General features: G+C 48.7%; 1 protein-coding gene across 2 annotated transcripts in view; it reads right to left on the reverse strand.

Moving 5' to 3' along the window:
• The window catches only part of STK32A (serine/threonine kinase 32A), a 523,510-nt gene that overhangs the window by 53,345 nt on the left and 451,964 nt on the right, over positions 1-18,201 (reverse strand). For both annotated transcript variants that reach the window (XM_063928099.1, XM_063928098.1), the window contains one exon: positions 4,705-4,821. In XM_063928099.1, the coding sequence (XP_063784169.1) occupies positions 4,705-4,821 (117 nt within the window). The remainder of the gene's footprint in view (positions 1-4,704; positions 4,822-18,201) is intronic.

Consider the following 18,201-nt stretch of genomic DNA (forward strand, 5'->3'; position numbering starts at 1 on the left):
TTTGAGGTTGAGTATAGGCCGGAAGGACCCATTTGGCTTCGGAACTAAAAATAAGGTCGAATAGTATCCCCTGCCTCTCTGAGACAGGGGTACCGGCACCACCACTCCTGTATCCAGGAGGGATTGTACAACCAAGTGTAGAGCTTGCGCTTTTAACGGATCCGCAGGGATAACCGTTGTGCAAAACTGGTGAGGGGGACGTCTCTTGAAAGAGATTGCGTACCCGTGAGAGACAACTTTCCGCACCCAGGTGTCCGAAGTGGTCTTTAACCAGACCTGGGCAAACTGCAGAAGTCGGCCTCCCACCCTGGGGGAGGCCTGCCCCGTCATGCAGCAGACTTGTCTTGTTTGGAAGCAGGATGACAGGTGGCCCAGGATTGTTTAGATTTAGGTTTAGTGGTTTTGGAAGCACCAGCCTCTCGCGGATACGCCTGACCCTTTGCTTTTCCTAGAGGTCGAAAGGAACGAAAGGTGGTACTCCTAGCCTTCGGAACAGAAGGATTAGTGTTTGGGAGACACGCAGTCTTGGCAGTAGCCAAGTCAGTTACAATCTTGTTCAGATCCTCCCCAAATAGGATGTCTCCCTTAAAAGGGAGCACCTCCAACATCTTTTTGGAGTCCAAGTCCACCTTCAAGGACCTCAACCACATAATTCAACGAGCCAGGATGAATGTAGTTGATGCCTTGGCCGCCATTACACCTGCATCATAGGCCGCCTCCTGAATATAGTGGGATGCTGTGGTAATATGAGACAGATATTGTCTGACAGTGTCAGAAAAATCTTGAGGCAGCTCATCCTCAATTGCCTGAACCCATGCTTCAATACCTTTCGCAGCTCAGGAGGCTGCCAGATTGGGTTTATGTACAGCGCCAGTAAGGGAGTAAACAGACTTCAGGCATCCCTCCACATGATTATCCGTCGGTTCCTTCAGTGAGGTGACAGTGGTGACAGGCACAGTAGATGACACCACCAGACGGGCGACAAGAGAGTCCACCGGTGGTGTGGTTTCCCACTTGTTACTCAACTCCGCAGGGATAGGCTAATGAGCTAGCATCTTTTTAGACAGGGAAAATTTCTTTCCTGGTGACGACCAGGATTCCTGACATATGTCAATTAAGTGGTCAGAATGTGGTAAGACTACCTTAGCAACCTTCTGACGTTTAAACTTATCACGTTTCTTAGACACAGTGGTAGGCTCAATGTCATCATCTATTTGAAGAATTAATAGCCTCCACCAGGTCAGGAATATCAACCTGGGTTGCAGATTCCTCATCAGAAGCAACTGTATCAGTGTCTGATGGATCAGTATATTCCCCATCCTCATTGGAAGAATTATCCGAAATATTAGTGGATTGTGAGGAAGAAATGGACATGTTAGATGATCCCTTGGCCCCAGAGGGGCATGGGGTAGACTTTTGTCTAACCAAAGATTGATTTCATTGTTGTAATTGGGTAGACAGAGCGTATTAACTAAGGGACAATATGTGGCTGCAATGGCACAGGAGGTCCCACAGCGGGCGAAAGATGTATCACAAGTGTACTCTGCATACTTGAGAACGCTGCCCAAGGTGGATTCTGATTGGCCACAGGTACAGCAGGTAGACTGGGTGTATGGCACTCAGCGCCCGCACCAGCAGCTAAAACATCCCCCTCTGGCAAATCCGTGGTGCAAGTACTGCAGGATGCAGAAGCGTCCGTGGATTTCCCGCCCTGTGTGGCAGACATTATAGGGAACGTAGCCGTAGGGCGTAACGGTACAATATAGCCACACAAACACAATATCTGCAAAACCCCCCCCTATGTTATGTGACAGTAAACACAGGACACAAAACAGAGGATTTAAGAGATATGAAGTGACTGAAACACATGGTACAGAATATAGTGATAGCAATATGTGATACAGGAGAATGGAATTCCACACAACAGCTACTGGCACACTCAGTGACATGTACCATGCAGAAGTTATTTCATATAAACAAGAAAACTGCACTGGACTAGTAATTAACATATAACTATGTATGAGTATAGATCTAACAATGCACAATAGATACTGGATGTATATCACAGAATACTTGTACCAAATATTCAGACAGCAGTACACTTGTTCTTAACTAACACTGTCTAAATGACATGTAGAATACTTAAATGTCTGTAAAAGCACAGCGCTGATGAGGCAGGCGACTTTACAGAGGAGACAGAGCCCTGCAGTCCCGGAGATCAGCCCAGCTAGTAGTGAAGATGGCCCCAAAATCTCTGTCAGGGAGTGAGGGAGAATGAAATGCAGCTGCAGGGCGGGTACACCAACAGTAGATCGCGCTCGGAGCTGGTGGAGGGGCTACAGGTCAGCGCCTTATCCCCTGTGCTGGTCCTCACCACCGGGTACTGTGGAGCCTATAACAAACGGATTTTAGTAAATCCGACCTGTGCTCCCTGCCCTGGTGGATATAGTGGGGTTCCTGTGCAGTACAGTGTCCACGCCAGTGGCGCAGTCTGTCTCCTTGGACTGTGACCGGATCGCAATTTACCGGTGGGTCCCACCTGGGGGACCCTCTTACCTCCTCCCTGATGTGCAACCACGCAATCCAGGAGAGCGTCAGCGGTGTGTGCCTGAAGTCCGGTGCGCTTCCGCTGAAAGTACCCGGGAACCAGGCCGGGCTGCTGGGGGAGGTGATGGAGCAGCAGCACACAATGTCAGACTGACATAAATAGTGCTGCAGCCCTTGAAGTCTTTTCTCTTTTCAGGGCTGCCTAGCGCAGCCCCAACCTGTTAGCTGCCTGCTCTGCAGGCACCAACTTGCAAACTGAGCTCCAGTGCCTGGAGGTGGGGTTATAGAGGAGGAGGTGCAATGCATTCTGGGAACAGTCAAAGCTTTAGCCTGTTGGTGCCTCAGATCAAGATCCAACTCTATACCCTAATGTTATTCCCTGTGGAATACCAGTGTACCCCGCTGCAGAAATACTTGAGCGCTATCATGTTTGTAATCTTGTAAAGAGAGATCAGTAACATGTTACAGAAGATTTGCAGAAAGGATGTTCAGAAAACTGTTAACTGCACAGCAGACTTCATGTAAAAATCCAAATAAAAACTCCATACCAAGTACCTGCTGTTTTCTTTGACAATCTATGTTTTTGTATTCATTTGTTGATGTTTGTGTGGAACAATAGTGTTTGCTGTATGTGACAGGATAGATTTGAAACCATAGATGTGAATGATACAGGTCAGAGATAAACAGTTGGGAGAAGTAGCTGTTCCAGGCTCCCCAGGTAATTGTCCTACATAATCTGTTCTGTGATTATGTGAATTACACAGTTGGGGAAAAGACAGTAAATCCATGAGGAAAATAACTGGAAGAACACGAAGCTGGAAACATTAACTGAAATGTGCGGTTAACTTAACAATGGAGGTCAGCATGACTGCTGCAGTGATGGCAGATGGTAAATGCACGCAACAGCAGTAGCGAGATCATCTAAAACTCACAGGAAAATGAGCCAGTAATAAAAATCAAATATAATAATGGTCCCATATTGGGGGATAATGTGAGTAAAATTTGCTCTTAAGATAAACATGTGTAAATCTAACAATATATGTCCCTTAGCGTCATAAATCCCACAGATCAACCACAAGCAGCCTAAAGTTCTACATCTATCTGTCATTTATATGATAATGCCATGGTCTCAACACTTTGGATGCATAGTTGACTGTATTATGTACAATGGGGCCGATTCAGAGGTGGACGTTATAGCACAGCCGCTGTGTCTTTGCAGCGTCAGTGCAAAATTCTGCAAAAGGTGTTTTACGTAAAAACACGCCCACTTCTGTGGTGCGCTGCTGCGTCTGAAGATGCAGCATCAGATCCACTGCGTGAACGTCGGACATCTGAGTTACCTGAGTGTTACTGGAAAACATCAACCAGGCTAACCACCGGTTTCTGTCACAATACTGTAAGTCAGTCTTCAGATGTACGTCACGGTCACCTATTTCCATCTACTTATGAAGCAGTGGTGCGCCTGCAGCACTCCTTGTTCTATCACTTACTGTATCTTTCCCAGGAGAATTTGGTCTGCTTTCATCAATCATTATCTTTGCTATCTGTGGGGAACCTGCTATCCCTGAAGGAAACAGGTGTAATTGAAATCACTGAAACACATTTTCAATTACAATATGAAATCATTTCTATGCAGTGGGATCTTCATTGGAAAGGTTGGGTTGTTTTTTTTTAACCCTCTGGACAATGTTTTTGTTTTGGGAGGCACAAAAAGTTAATTATTCGTTTCCCTGTTCCACTAGTCTCCCTTTGGGATACACCAGACAACTGGCTTCACACCGCAGGAAAGTCTGAAGGCTGTTTGTGCAGAAGTCCCCTGAGGGCTTTTGCGGAAAACATAATTCATAATTCTTAGCTCCGTAAAATGAGGCAAGTAGTTTTGTATGTGATTAATGGAAAAGAAAATTGAAATTGTAAAGTAGGCTTTTTAATTCTTCATAAATAAGCCTGATGGGTATGGAGCTGATTGTATAAAAAGGAATCCCCAAAAGTACAGTTTATCAAAATACATTTTAATTAATGCAGTCCAAAGAGGAAATAATAATCAATATTATTATTATGGCTTTAAACTTTTAAGGCTCCTTAGTGCAGAGAGAGTATAGATACCAGAGGGACTTAATGTGCTCCCGTGGTAGTCCAGCCCTGACAGTCCCTTACCTTGTGCAGTAATGAAACGATCTCGATGGACCAGGCAGGTGGGTATGTGACAGCTGCCGTGTGAAACACATGTACTATGTCTGTGGCTGCGCTGCTTGAATGAATGTGGAATGGTCTCTAAATAAAAAAGTAAAGCAAATTATTATTAAATAGAAATCAACTCAGATTTAGGCTGTAACGTGTAACATTTTTCACTGCAATATCTTACTGTCTTTAGGAACATCGCAATAGGTTATATAATCTGATTTTTTTTTTTAAACTTGTATGCTGGAAAGCAGTGTTCCATATAGGACATAAATTGGAAAACATCTGGTTAGTTTTAATAGTGAAAAAATATTTCTGGAGTAATTTAATTACTTGAAACTCATGAAGCCTAAGTGATGGGGGGGGAGTTTATTGGAGGGGTAAGTGGATGACCTGCAGCTACGGAGGGACACTCATGAAACCTAAGTAACAAAAGAGAATGTATTGGAGGGGTAAGTGGATGACCTGCAGCTACGGAGGGACACTCATGAAACCTAAGTAACAAAGGAGAATGTATTGGAGGGGTAAGTGGATGACCTGCAGCTATGGAGGGACACTCATGAAGCCTAAGTGACGGGGGAGAGTGTATTGGAGGGGTAAGTGGATGACCTGCAGCTATGGAGGGATACTCATGAAGCCTAAGTGACGGGGGAGAGTGTATTGGAGGGGTAAGTGTATGACCTGCAGCTACGGAGGGACACTCATGAAGCCTAAGTACAGTGGCGTAACTACTGCCCCCGCAGTCCTCGCGGTGGCTTGGGGGCGAGGGGCTGCGGGGGCGCCACTGACTTTGCACAGATTGACATGCGGACGAGCGTCCGCATGTCAATCTGCGGTCTTCTTCCCTCCGCTGCTGTAAGGAGTGACACGGAGCGCACATAGCGCGCCTCTCCTGTGTCCCTCCCTGGCTCTCCCCCGGCCTGTCTAATAAAGAAAGTGCCGTTCGTGAGCTCTGATTGGCTCACGAACCGGCACTTCCTTTATTAGACCGGCAGGAGAGCCAGGAGGGACACAGGAGAGGCGCGCTATGCGCTCCGTGTCCCTCCAACACAAAGGAGCGGGGGGTGGGAGCAGGCACTGTGGAGGAATATCTGGCACTGGGGGCATATACCTGGCACTGTGGGGGAATATCTGGCACTGGGGGGAGCAGGCACTGAGGGGGCATATGTGGCACTGTGGGGGAATATTTGGCACTGGGGGGAGCAGGCACTGAGGGGGCATATGTGGCACTGGGGGGGGTATATGTGGCACTGGGGGCATGTACCTGGCACTGTGGGGGAATATCTGGCACTGGGGGCATATACCTGGCACTGTGGGGGAATATCTGGCACTGGGGGCATATGTGGCACTGGTAGCATGGCCCTAGCAACAAGCACTACCCCCTAGCAACGAGCATGACACCCAGTGCATGAACCCCCTGGCAACAAGCATGACACCCAGTGCATGAAACCCCTGGCAACAAGCATGACACCCAGTGCATGAAACCCCTGGCAACGAGCATGACACCCTGAGCATGAAAAACCCCTGGCACCGTGCATGGAACCAAGAGTATGAAACCGCTGGCAACGATCATGACACCCAGTGCATGAAACCCCTGGCAACGAGCATGACACCCTGAGCATGAAAACCCCTGGCACCGTGCATGGAACCAAGAGTATGAAACCGCTGGCAACGAGCATGACACCCAGTGCATGAAACCTCTGGCAACGAGCATGACACCCTGAGCATGAAAACCCCTGGCACCGTGCATGGAACCAAGAGCATGAAACCCCTGGCAACGAGCAGGTAATTTAAAAGTAATTAGAAGCCTTACTGTAGAACTTAATGTGTAATGGGCATTACGGTGTGTGGCATAATGTATCACGGACATTGCGGTGTGTGTCATAATGTGTCAGGCATTACGGTGTGTTGTATACTATATCACGGGCATTGTGGTATGTGGTATAATGTCTCAGGATCATTGTGGTGTGTGTCATACTGTGTCACAGACATTGTATGTGCTATAATGTATCAGAGGCATTGCAGTTTGTAGCATAATGTATAACGGGCATTGCGATTCCTGTCATAATGTGTCACAGGCATTACGGTGTGTGGCATAATGTGTCGGGGGCATTACAGTGTGTGCATATTGTGTCATGTGCATTATTGTGTGTGGCATAATGGCTAAGGCCATTGCAGTATGTGGAATAATGTATACTGGGCATTACTATAAGGAGGAAAAATGACAAATAATGTAAGGGGCATGAATCAGGATTATTTTTCTTTCCTGTGGTGGCTAACGTCTGGGCGTGCAGGTTGCAAAACTGGGGTATAAGGTAGTCTTTTCCTGCAATGCCATGCCCCTTTACGCGAAGCCACACCCATTTCAACGAAGCCACACACCCCTTTTTCGGCGGCCCTTTACTAGTGCCAATTATGGGAGGTATGGGGGGGTGCGCCGAAGGATTTTTTGGCTTGGGGGAGAAAAAATAAGAATTTACTCACCGGTAATTCTATTTCTCGTAGTCCGTAGTGGATGCTGGGGACTCCGTAAGGACCATGGGGAATAGACGGCTCGGCTCCGCAGGAGACTGGGCACATCTAAAGAAAGATTTAGGTCTATCTGGTGTGCACTGGCTCCTCCCCCTATGACCCTCCTCCAAGCCTCAGTTAGGACACTGTGCCCGGAAGAGCTGACACAATAAGGAAGGATTTTGAATCCCGGGTAAGACTCATACCAGCCACACCAATCACACCGTATAACTCGTGATAGGAACCCCGGTTAACAGTATGATAACAACGGAGCCTCTGAACAGATGGCTCGCAATAACAACCCGATTTGTGTAACAATAACTATTTACAAGTATTGCAGACATTCCGCACTTGGGATGGGCGCCCAGCATCCACTACGGACTACGCGAAATAGAATTACCGGTGAGTAAATTCTTATTTTCTCTGACGTCCTAGTGGATGCTGGGGACTCCGTAAGGACCATGGGGATTATACCAAAGCTCCCAAACGGGCGGGAGAGTGCGGACGACTCTGCAACACCGAATGAGAGAACTCCAGGTCCTCCTCAGCCAGGGTATCAAATTTGTAGAATTTTGCAAACGTGTTTGCCCCTGACCAAGTAGCAGCTCGGCAAAGTTGTAAAGCCGAGACCCCTCGGGCAGCCGCCCAAGATGAGCCCACCTTCCTTGTGGAATGGGCTTTTACAGATTTAGGCTGCGGTAGTCCCACCGCAGAATGCGCCAGCTGAATAGTGCTACAAATCCAGCGCGCGATAGTCTGCTTAGAAGCAGGAGCACCCAGTTTGTTGGGTGCATACAGGATAATCAGCGAGTCAGTTTTCCTGACTCCAGCCGTCCTGGAAACATAAATTTTCAGGGTCCTGACTACGTCCAGTAACGTGGAATCCTCCAAGTTCCTAGTAGCCGCAGGCACCACAATAGGCTGGTTCAAGTGAAATACCACCTTCTGGAGAAACTGAGGACGAGTCCTTAACTCTGCCCTATCCATACGGAAAATCAGATAAGGGCTTTTATAGGACAAAGCCGCCAATTCTGACACACGCCTGGCCGAAGCCAGAGCCAACAGCATGACCACTTTCCACGTGAGATATTTCAAATCCACAGTCTTAAGTGGTTCAAACCAATGTGATTTCAGGAACTCCAAAACCACATTGAGATCCCAAGGTGCCACTGGGGGCACAAAAGGAGGCTGAATACGCAGAACTCCTTTGACAAAAGTCTGAACTTCAGGCAGTGAAGCCAGTTCTTTCTGGAAGAAAATCGACAGGGCCGAAATCTGGACCTTAATGGACCCCAATTTGAGGCCCAACGTCACCCCTGCTTGCAGGAAATGCAGGAATCGACCCAGTTGAAATTCCTCCGTTGGGGCCTTCCTGGCCTCACACCAAGCAACATATTTCCGCCAAATGCGGTGATAATGTTTTGCAGTGACATCCTTCCTGGCTTTGATCAGGGTAGGGATGACTTCCTCCGGAATGGCCTTTTCTCAGTACCTTGGGAATGAGAGGCAGAGGAGGAAACACATAAACCGACTGGTACACCCACGGTGTTACTAGAGCGTCCACAGCGATCGCCTGAGGGTCCCTTGACCTGGCGCTATATCTTTTTAGCTTTTTGTTGAGGCGGGACGCCATCATGTCCACCTGTGGTCTTTCCCACCGGTTTACCAGCATTTGGAAGACTTCTGGATGAAGTCCCCATTCTCCCGGGTGGAGGTCGTGCCTGCTGAGGAAGTCTGCTTCCCAGTTGTCCACTCCCGGAATGAACACTGCTGTCAGTGCTAACACATGATTTTCCGCCCATCGGAGAATCCTTGTGGCTTCTGCCATTGCCCTCCTGCTTCTTGTGCCGCCCTGTCTGTTTACATGGGCGACCGCCGTGATGTTGTCTGATTGGATCAGTACCGGCTGGATCTTAAGCAGGGGCCTTGCTTGGCTTAGGGCATTGTAAATGGCCCTTAGCTCTAGAATATTTATGTGAAGCGAAATCTCCTGATTTGACCACAGTCCTTGGAAATTTCTTCCCTGTGTGACTGCGCCCCAGCCCCGAAGGCTGGCATCCATGATCACCAGGACCCAGTCCTGTATTCCGAATCTGCAGCCCTCTAGTAGATGAGCCCTCTGCAGCCACCACAGCAGCGACACCCTGGTCCTTGCCGACAGGGTTATCCGCTGTTGCATCTGGAGATGGGACCCGGACCATTTGTCCAACAGGTCCCACTGGAAAGTCCTTGCGTGGAACCTTCCGAATGGAATCGCTTCGTACGAAGCTACCATTTTTCCCAGGACTCGTGTGCATTGATGTACCGACACCTGTCCCGGTTTTAGGAGGTCTCTGACTAGAGATGACAACTTCTCGGCTTTTTCCACTGGAAGAAACACTTTTTTCTGGTCTGTGTTCAGAATCATTCCCAGGAACAGAAGACGTGTCGTCGGGACCAGCTGTGACTTTGGAATATTGAGAATCCAGCCGTGCTGTTGTAGCACTTCCCGAGAAAGTGCTACCCCCACTACCAACTGTTCCTTGGACCTCGCCTTTATCAGGAGATCGTCCAAGTACGGGATAATTAAAACTCCCTTCTTGCGAAGGAGTATCATCATTTCGGCCATTACCTTGGTAAAGACCCTCGGTGCCGTGGATAACCCAAACTGCAGCGTCTGGAACTGATAGTGACAGTCCTGTACCACAAATCTGAGGTACTCCTGGTGAGGAGGGTAAATGGGGACATGCAGGTACGCATCCTTGATGTCCAGGGAGACCATGTAATCCCCCTCGTCCAGGCTCGCAATAACCGCCCTGAGCGATTCCATCTTGAACTTGAACCTTTTGATATAAGTGTTCAAGGATTTTAAATTTAAGATGGGTCTCACCGAACCGTCCGGTTTCGGTACCACAAACATTGTGGAATAGTAACCCTTCCCTTGCTGAAGGAGGGGTACCTTGACAATCACTTGCTGTGAATACAGTTTTTGGATAGCCACCAACACAGTTGCTGGTAAGGCAGATTTTAGAAAACGGCGGGGGGGGACGACGTCTCGAATTCCAGCCTGTACCCCTGAGATACTACTTGAAGGGCCCAGGGATCCACCTGTGAGAGAGCCCACTGTGTGCTGAAATTTCTGAGACGGGCCCCCACCGTACCCGGATCCGCCTGTGAAGCCCCAGCGTCATGCTGTGGACTTACCGGACGCGGGGGAGGACTTTTGCTCTTGGGAACTGGCTGTATGCTGCAGCTTTTTCCCTCTACCTTTGCCTCTCGGCAGAAAGGATGCGCCTCGAGCCCTCTTGTGTTTATGGGGCCGAAAGGACTGTACTTGATAATACGGTGCCTTCTTTTGCTGTGGGGTAGCCTGTGGCAAAAATGTCGATTTCCCAGCCGTAGCTGTGGAAACGAGGTCTGAAAGACCATCCCCAAACAGTTCCTCCCCCTTATAAGGCAAAACTTCCATGTGCCTTTTTGAATCGGCATCACCTGACCACTGCCGAGTCCATAACCCCCTTCTGGCGGCAATGGACATTGCGCTTATTTTTGATGTCAGCCGGCAAATATCCCTCTGTGCATCACGCATGTATAAGACAGCGTCCTTTATATGCTCTACTCAGTGGCGGAACAAGCAAGCGGTGGGCCCAGGTGCGACAAAATGCTTTGGGCCCCCCCCCCATCCAAGTCCACCCCGGGGGCAGTGCGCGCCGTAGGCGCGCGCAAAAATACATAGTGGCGTGGCTTCGTGGGGAAGGGGTGTGGCCACAAAATAATACCAACACAGTAGTCTCCATTATTCAAATTACGCCGCACAGTAGCACCACTACACCAGGTAGAGACCCTTTTACACCTTACAGCGAACAGATTCCTCTTTTTACACATTACAGCAGACAGCGTGCCCTTTTTACACATAACGGCAGACAGCGTGCCCTTTTTACACATAACGGCAGACCGCGTGCCCTTGTTACACATTACGGCAGACAGCGTGCCCTTTTTACACATTACGGTAGACAGCGTGCCCTTGTTACACATTACGGCAGACAGCGTGCCCTTGTTACACATTACGGCAGACAGCGTCCCCATTTTTACACATTACGGCAGGCAGATTCCTCCTTTTTACACATAGCAGCAGGCAGATTCCCCATTTTTACACATAGCGTCAGGCAGCCCCCCTTTTTTACACATTACGGCAGGCAGATTCCCCATTTTTACACATAGCGTCGGGCAGATTACCCCTTTTTACACATAACGGCAGACCGCGTGCCCTTGTTACACATTACGGCAGACAGCGTGCCCTTTTTACACATTACGGCAGACAGCGTCCCCATTTTTACACATTACGGCAGGCAGATTCCCCTTTTTACACATAGTGGCAGGCAGTCCCCCCTTTTTACACATTGCGGCAGGTAGTCCCCCCTTTTTACACATTGCGGCAGGCAGTCCCCCCTTTTTACACAGTGCGGCAGGAAGTCCCCCCTTTTTACACATTGCGGCAGGCAGTCCCCCCTTTTTACACATTGCGGCAGGTAGTCCCCCCTTTTTACACATTGCGGCAGGCAGGCACAAGAAAGAAAGAAGGAAAGAAAAAGAAAGAAAGAAAGAAAGAAAGAAAGAAAGAAAGAAAGAAAGAAAGAAAGAAAGAAAGAAAGAAAGAAAGAAAGAAAGAAAGAAAGAAGAATTATACTTACCCTCAGGCTCCTCGGTGCAGCTGCGTCAGACGACGATTCCCGGGCAGTAGAGAATGAGGAGGAGGGAGCCGGAGGACGGAGCCGCAGCAGCGCTTTGTTACTGGTGGAGGCGCTGCTGCTGCTGCCCCTCTGCTTCCCTATAGGCTGTTCTCGGAAGACAGCCTATAGGGAAGCAGAGGAGCAGCAGCAGCAGCGCCTCCACCAGTAACAAAGCGCTGCTGCGGCTCCGTCCTCCGGCTCCCTCCTCCTTCCCCCGTCTGTACCGCTGCTCAGCTCCTATCTCCGGGCGGCTGTGCGCTGCGGGCAGCGGTTGCCTGCAGCGCTCAGCGGCATGTAATGAGTCAGTTTGACTCATTACATGCTTGGGCCCCTGGACAGAGGCGGGCCCCAGTGCAGTGCACTGCCTGCACTGCCGGTAGTTCCGCCTCTGGCTCTACTGTCAGCAAAATAGTGTCCCTATCCAGGGTATCAATATTATCCGACAGGGAATCTGACCACGCAGCAGCAGCACTGCACATCCATGCTGATGCAATCGCTGGTCGCAATATAATGCCCGTGTGTGTATATATAGCTTTTAGGGTAGCCTCCTGCTTTCTATCAGCAGGATCCTTTAGGGCGGCCGTATCCGGAGACGGTAGTGCCACCTGTTTTGATAAACGTGTAAGCGCTTTATCTACCCTAGGGGACGTTTCCCAACGTGACCTATCCTCTGGCGGGAAAGGGTACACTGCCAATAACCGTTTAGAAATTATCAATTTCTTATCGGGGGAAGTCCAGGCTTCCTCACACACCTCATTTAATTCCTCAGATGCAGGAAAAACTACTGGTAGTTTTTTCTCACCGAACATAATACCATTTTTTGTGGTACCTGGGGTACTATCAGAAATGTGTAATACATTTTTCATTGCCTCAATCATGTAACGGGTGGACCTATTGGAGGGTACACTAGTCTCATCGTCGTCGACACTGGAGTCGGTATCCGTGTCGACATCTGTGTCTGCCATCTGAGGTAGCGGGCGTTTTAAAGCCCCTGATGACATTTGAGACGCTGGAACAGTCACAAGCTGAGTAGCCGGCTGTCCTATGTCGTCAAACCTTTTATGTAAGGAGCTGACACTGTCACGTAATTCCTTCCATAAGTCCATCCACACAGGTGTCGACCCCACAGGGGGTGACAACACATTTACAGGCATTTGCTCTGCCTCCACATCATTTTCCTCATCATACATGTCGACACAGCGGTACCGACACACACAGGGAATGCTCTGACAGAGGACAGGACCCCACAAAGCCCTTTGGGGAGACAGAGGGAGAGTATGCCAGCACACACCAGAGCGCTATATACCACAGGGATATCACCTATAAAGAGTGTTTTCCCTTATAGCTGCATATATATATTATACTGCGCCTAAATTTGTGCCCCCCCTTCTCTTTTTTACCCTTTCTGTAGAGCAGGACTGCAGGGGAGAGCCAGGGAGCGATCCTTCCAGCGGAGCTGTGAGGGAAAATGGCGCCAGTGTGCTGAGGGAGATGGCTCCGCCCCTTTTTCGGCGGGCTTTCTCCCGCTTTTTGTGTTATTCTGGCAGGGGTAATTTACACCTATATAGCCTCTGGGGCTATATATGGTGTCAGTTTTGCCAGCCAAGGTGTTAATATTGCTGCTCAGCCGCCGATTTTCCGGACCTTCTTGCTTCTGGCTCTGTAAGGGGGACGGCGGCGCGGCTCCGGGAACGGACGACGAGGTCGGGTCCTGTGTGCGATCCCTCTGGAGCTAATGGTGTAAAGTAGCCTAAGAAGCCCAAGCTACCACCACTTAGGTAGGTTCGCTTCTTCTCCCCTTAGTCCCTCGCTGCAGTGAGCCTGTTGCCAGCAGGTCTCACTGTAAAATAAAAAACCTAAACTATACTTTCTTTCTAGGAGCTCAGGAGAGCCCCTAGTGTGCATCCAGCTCGGCCGGGCACAGAAATCTAACTGAGGCTTGGAGGAGGGTCATAGGGGGAGGAGCCAGTGCACACCAGATAGACCTAAATCTTTCTTTAGATGTGCCCAGTCTCCTGCGGAGCAGAGCCGTCTATTCCCCATGGTCCTTACGGAGTCCCCAGCATCCACTAGGACGTCAGAGAAATTTCTAGTTACGCCACTGCCTAAGTAACAAAGGAGAATGTATTGGAGGGGTAAGTGGATGACCTGCAGCTACGGAGGGACACTCATGAAACCTAAGTAACAAAGGAGAATGTATTGGAGGGGTAAGTGGATGACCTGCAGCTATGGAGGGACACTTATGAAGCCTAAGTGACGGGGGAGAGTGTATTGGAGGGGTAAGAGGATGACCTGCAGCTATGGAGGGATACTCATGAAGCCCAAGTGACGGGGGAGAGTGTATTGGAGGGGTAAGTGGATGACCTGCAGCTACGGAGGGATACTCATGAAGCCTAATGGGCCCTACACAGTGGCAGATAAACACTGAATGATATGAACGTTCTTGACAGATAGCTCAGTCGGCAGAGCATCAGACTTTTAATCTGAGGGTCCAGGGTTCATGTCCCTGTTCGGGCGTAAACTTTAAAGGGGCAGACTAGATGGGCCAAGTGGTTCTTATCTGCCGTCAAATTCTATGTCAAATTCTATGTAACGAGAACTCGTTCATATCGTTCACTGTGTAGGAACCAACAATGAACGATGCGCGGCCCTGCGCTCGTTCATCGTTGGTGCCCCGTCGCTTATGCATGCAAGCCAATATGGACAATCTCGTCCATATTAGCATGCACTGCTATGGAGCCAGGTGACGGGAGGAGTGAAGAAACTTCAACCCCCCCTGTCACTCCTTCTCCCGCCACCGAGTCGCACGCCGGCCGTATCGGCCGTCGGGCACTTCGGCGGAACATCGCTGAATGTGTAGGGCCCTTAAGTAACGGGGGAGAGTGTATTGGAGGGCTAAGTGGATGATCTGCAGCTATAGAGGGACACTCATGAAGCCTGAGTGACGGGAGGAAAGTGTATTGGAGGGGTAAGTGGGTTACCTGCAGCTACGGAGGGACACCATGCCCTGGAGAAAGTAAGGGACGGAGGGGTAACAAAACAGTCTGCACATAACATGGTAAAGACAATTTTAAAAGGCTTGGGAAACTCTGCACATAACATGGTAAAGACAATTTTACAAGGCTTGGGAAACTCAAAGTATAACAAGATGCATTCATCTATGGGTGTAACTATCGAGGGTGCAAGGGGTGCCATTGCTATGGGGCCCAGAGACTTAGGGGGCTCGTGAACCAAGTTACTATTTGGCATATTGTGAAATGGGGCAACTGTGTGCCATAATGTGTTCTGGCAGCCATATAATGCAGCATATTGTATACAAGGGTACTGCTATGCTGCATAACATGAACAGCTGCTGTGGAGAGAGGTGGCTCTATAGAACCATCAGGGTGGGGGCCCCTTCAGAATGTTGCTGTAGGGCCTACAAACTTCTGGCTATGCCCCTAATTTCTAGGTTTCCCCGACAGAGAGCATGGTCTTCTATTTACATGGACAATGATTTCCGATGAAAGTCTCTTTAGTTGGCTCTATGTTAGTCCCATGGCAGTAAACGTTTTGCAGCATAGCGACAGAAGACACGGCTTGGTATTCCCTGTACAAATCTGCAGGGAAAGTGTTTAAAGCCCAGATGCCTATGCCTGTTACAGGAAATATTCCTGAATCCTGATTAAATAGTTGCTGTTACTCCCTATGGATCAAGCAACACAATCTCCCCTAAACAGAGCAGAGTGTTACTAGCGGGGACAGACTGGCTGTTTTGCTGCCAAACTGTATCTGTGTGCAAACACAAGAGTCCGCCTTCCGCTGCGCTATCAGCAAGTCCTTGAATGGATAGTGTATCACAAAGTCCCAAATTTCAGAGTCCCGAAGCGAAAACTACCAAAAGCCTGTATGTTCAGGGTCAATGGTATAGGGGATCTTAACTGACAATGATTGATGGGTGTAAGTCGTGAAGAAGTAACTGGAAAACTTCTTATAGGTACTAGTGATGAGCGGGTTCGGTTCCTCGGAAACCGAACTTCACCCATTTTACACGGGTCCGAGGCATACTCGGATTCTCCCGTATGGCTCGGTTAACCCGAGCGCGCCCGAACGTCATCATCCCGCTGTCGGATTCTCGCGAGATTCCGATTCTATATAAGCAGCCACGCTTAGAGTTTTGCTGAGTTTTGCTGACCAGTGACCACCAGTATACGTTGTCTGCCTGAAAAACACTCCATATCTGTGCTGCATTGTAAACAGTATATAGTAGGAGTACAGTGCATAATTTTGCTGACCACCAGTATATAATATATAGGAGTACGGTACAGAAGGCCACTGCTGTACCTACCTCTGTGTCGTCAAGTATACTATCCATCCATACCTGTGGTGCATTTCAGTTTTGCACAGTTTGCTGACCACCAGTATATAATATATAGCATTACGGTACAGTAGGCCACTGCTGTACCTACCTCTGTGTCGTCAAGTATACTATCCATCCATACCTGTGGTGCATTTCATTTTTGCACAGTTTGCTGACCACCAGTATATAATATATAGCAGTACGGTACAGTAGGCCACTGCTGTACCTACCTCTGTGTCGTCAAGTATACTATCCATCCATACCTGTTGTGCATTTCAGTTTTGCACAGTTTGCTGACCACCAGTATATAATATATATAGCAGTACGGTACAGTAGGCCACTGCTGTTCCTACCTCTGTGTCGTCAAGTATACTATCCATCCATACCTGTGGTGCATTTCAGTTTTGCACAGTTTGCTGACCACCAGTATATAATATATAGCAGTACGGTACAGTAGGCCACTGCTGTGCCTACCTCTGTGTCGTCAAGTATACTATCCATCCATACCTGTGGTGCATTTCATTTTTGCACTGTTTGCTGACCACCAGTATATAATATATAGCAGTACGGTACAGAAGGCCACTGCTGTACCTACCTCTGTGTCGTCAAGTATACTATCCATCCATACCTGTGATGCATTTCAGTTTTGCACAGTTTGCTGACCACCAGTATATAATATATAGCAGTACGGTACAGTAGGCCACTGCTGTACCTACCTCTGTGTCGTCAAGTATACTATCCATTAGTGATGAGCGGGAACCGAGTAAGACCGAGTAAAACCGAATCCGCTCATCACTACTATCCATCCATACCTGTGGTGCATTTCAGTTTTGCGCAGTATATATAGTAGTAGGCCATTGCTATTGATACTGGCATATAATTCCACACATTAAAAAATGGAGAACAAAAATGTGGAGGTTAAAATAGGGAAAGATCAAGATCCACTTCCACCTCGTGCTGAACCTGCTACCACTAGTCATGGCCGAGACGATGAAATGCCATCAACGTCGTCTGCAAAGGCCGATGCCCAATGTCATAGTAGAGAGCATGTAAAATCCAAAAAACAAAAGTTCAGTAAAATGACCCAAAAATCAAAATTGAAAGCGTCTGGGGAGAAGCGTAAACTTGCCAATATGCCATTTACGACACGGAGTGGCAAGGAACGGCTGAGGCCCTGGCCTATGTTCATGGCTAGTGGTTCAGATTCACATGAGGATGGAAGCACTCATCCTCTCGCTAGAAAAATGAAAAGACTTAAGCTGGCAAAAGCACAGCAAAGAACTGTGCGTTCTTCTAAATCACAAATCCCCAAGGAGAGTCCAATTGTGTCGGTTGCGATGCCTGACCTTCCCAACACTGAACGGGAAGAGCTTGCGCCTTCCACCATTTGCACGCCCCCTGCAAGTGCTGGAAGGAGCACCCGCAGTCCAGTTCCTGATAGTCAAATTGAAGATGTCACTGTTGAAGTACACCAGGATGAGGATATGGGTGTTGCTGGCGCTGGGGAGGAAATTGACAAGGAGGATTCTGATAGTGAGGTGGTTTGTTTAAGTCAGGCACCCGGGGAGACACCTGTTGTCCGTGGGACGAATATGGCCATTGACATGCCTGGTCAAAATACTAAAAAAATCAGCTCTTCGGTGTGGAATTATTTCAACACAAATGCGGACAACAGGTGTCAAGCCGTGTGTTGCCTTTGTCAAGCTGTAATAAGTAGGGGTAAGGACGTTAACCACCTCGGAACATCCTCCCTTATACGTCACCTGGAATGCATTCATCAGAAGTCAGTGACAAGTTCAAAAACTTAGGGTGACAGCGGAAGGAGTCCACTGACAACTAAATCCCTTCCTCTTGTAACCAAGCTCCTGCAAACCACACCACCAACTCCCTCAGTGTCAATTTCCTCCTTACACA

This window comes from Pseudophryne corroboree, chromosome 6, assembly GCF_028390025.1.
Source record: "Pseudophryne corroboree isolate aPseCor3 chromosome 6, aPseCor3.hap2, whole genome shotgun sequence".
Taxonomy (NCBI): Eukaryota; Metazoa; Chordata; class Amphibia; order Anura; family Myobatrachidae; genus Pseudophryne; species Pseudophryne corroboree.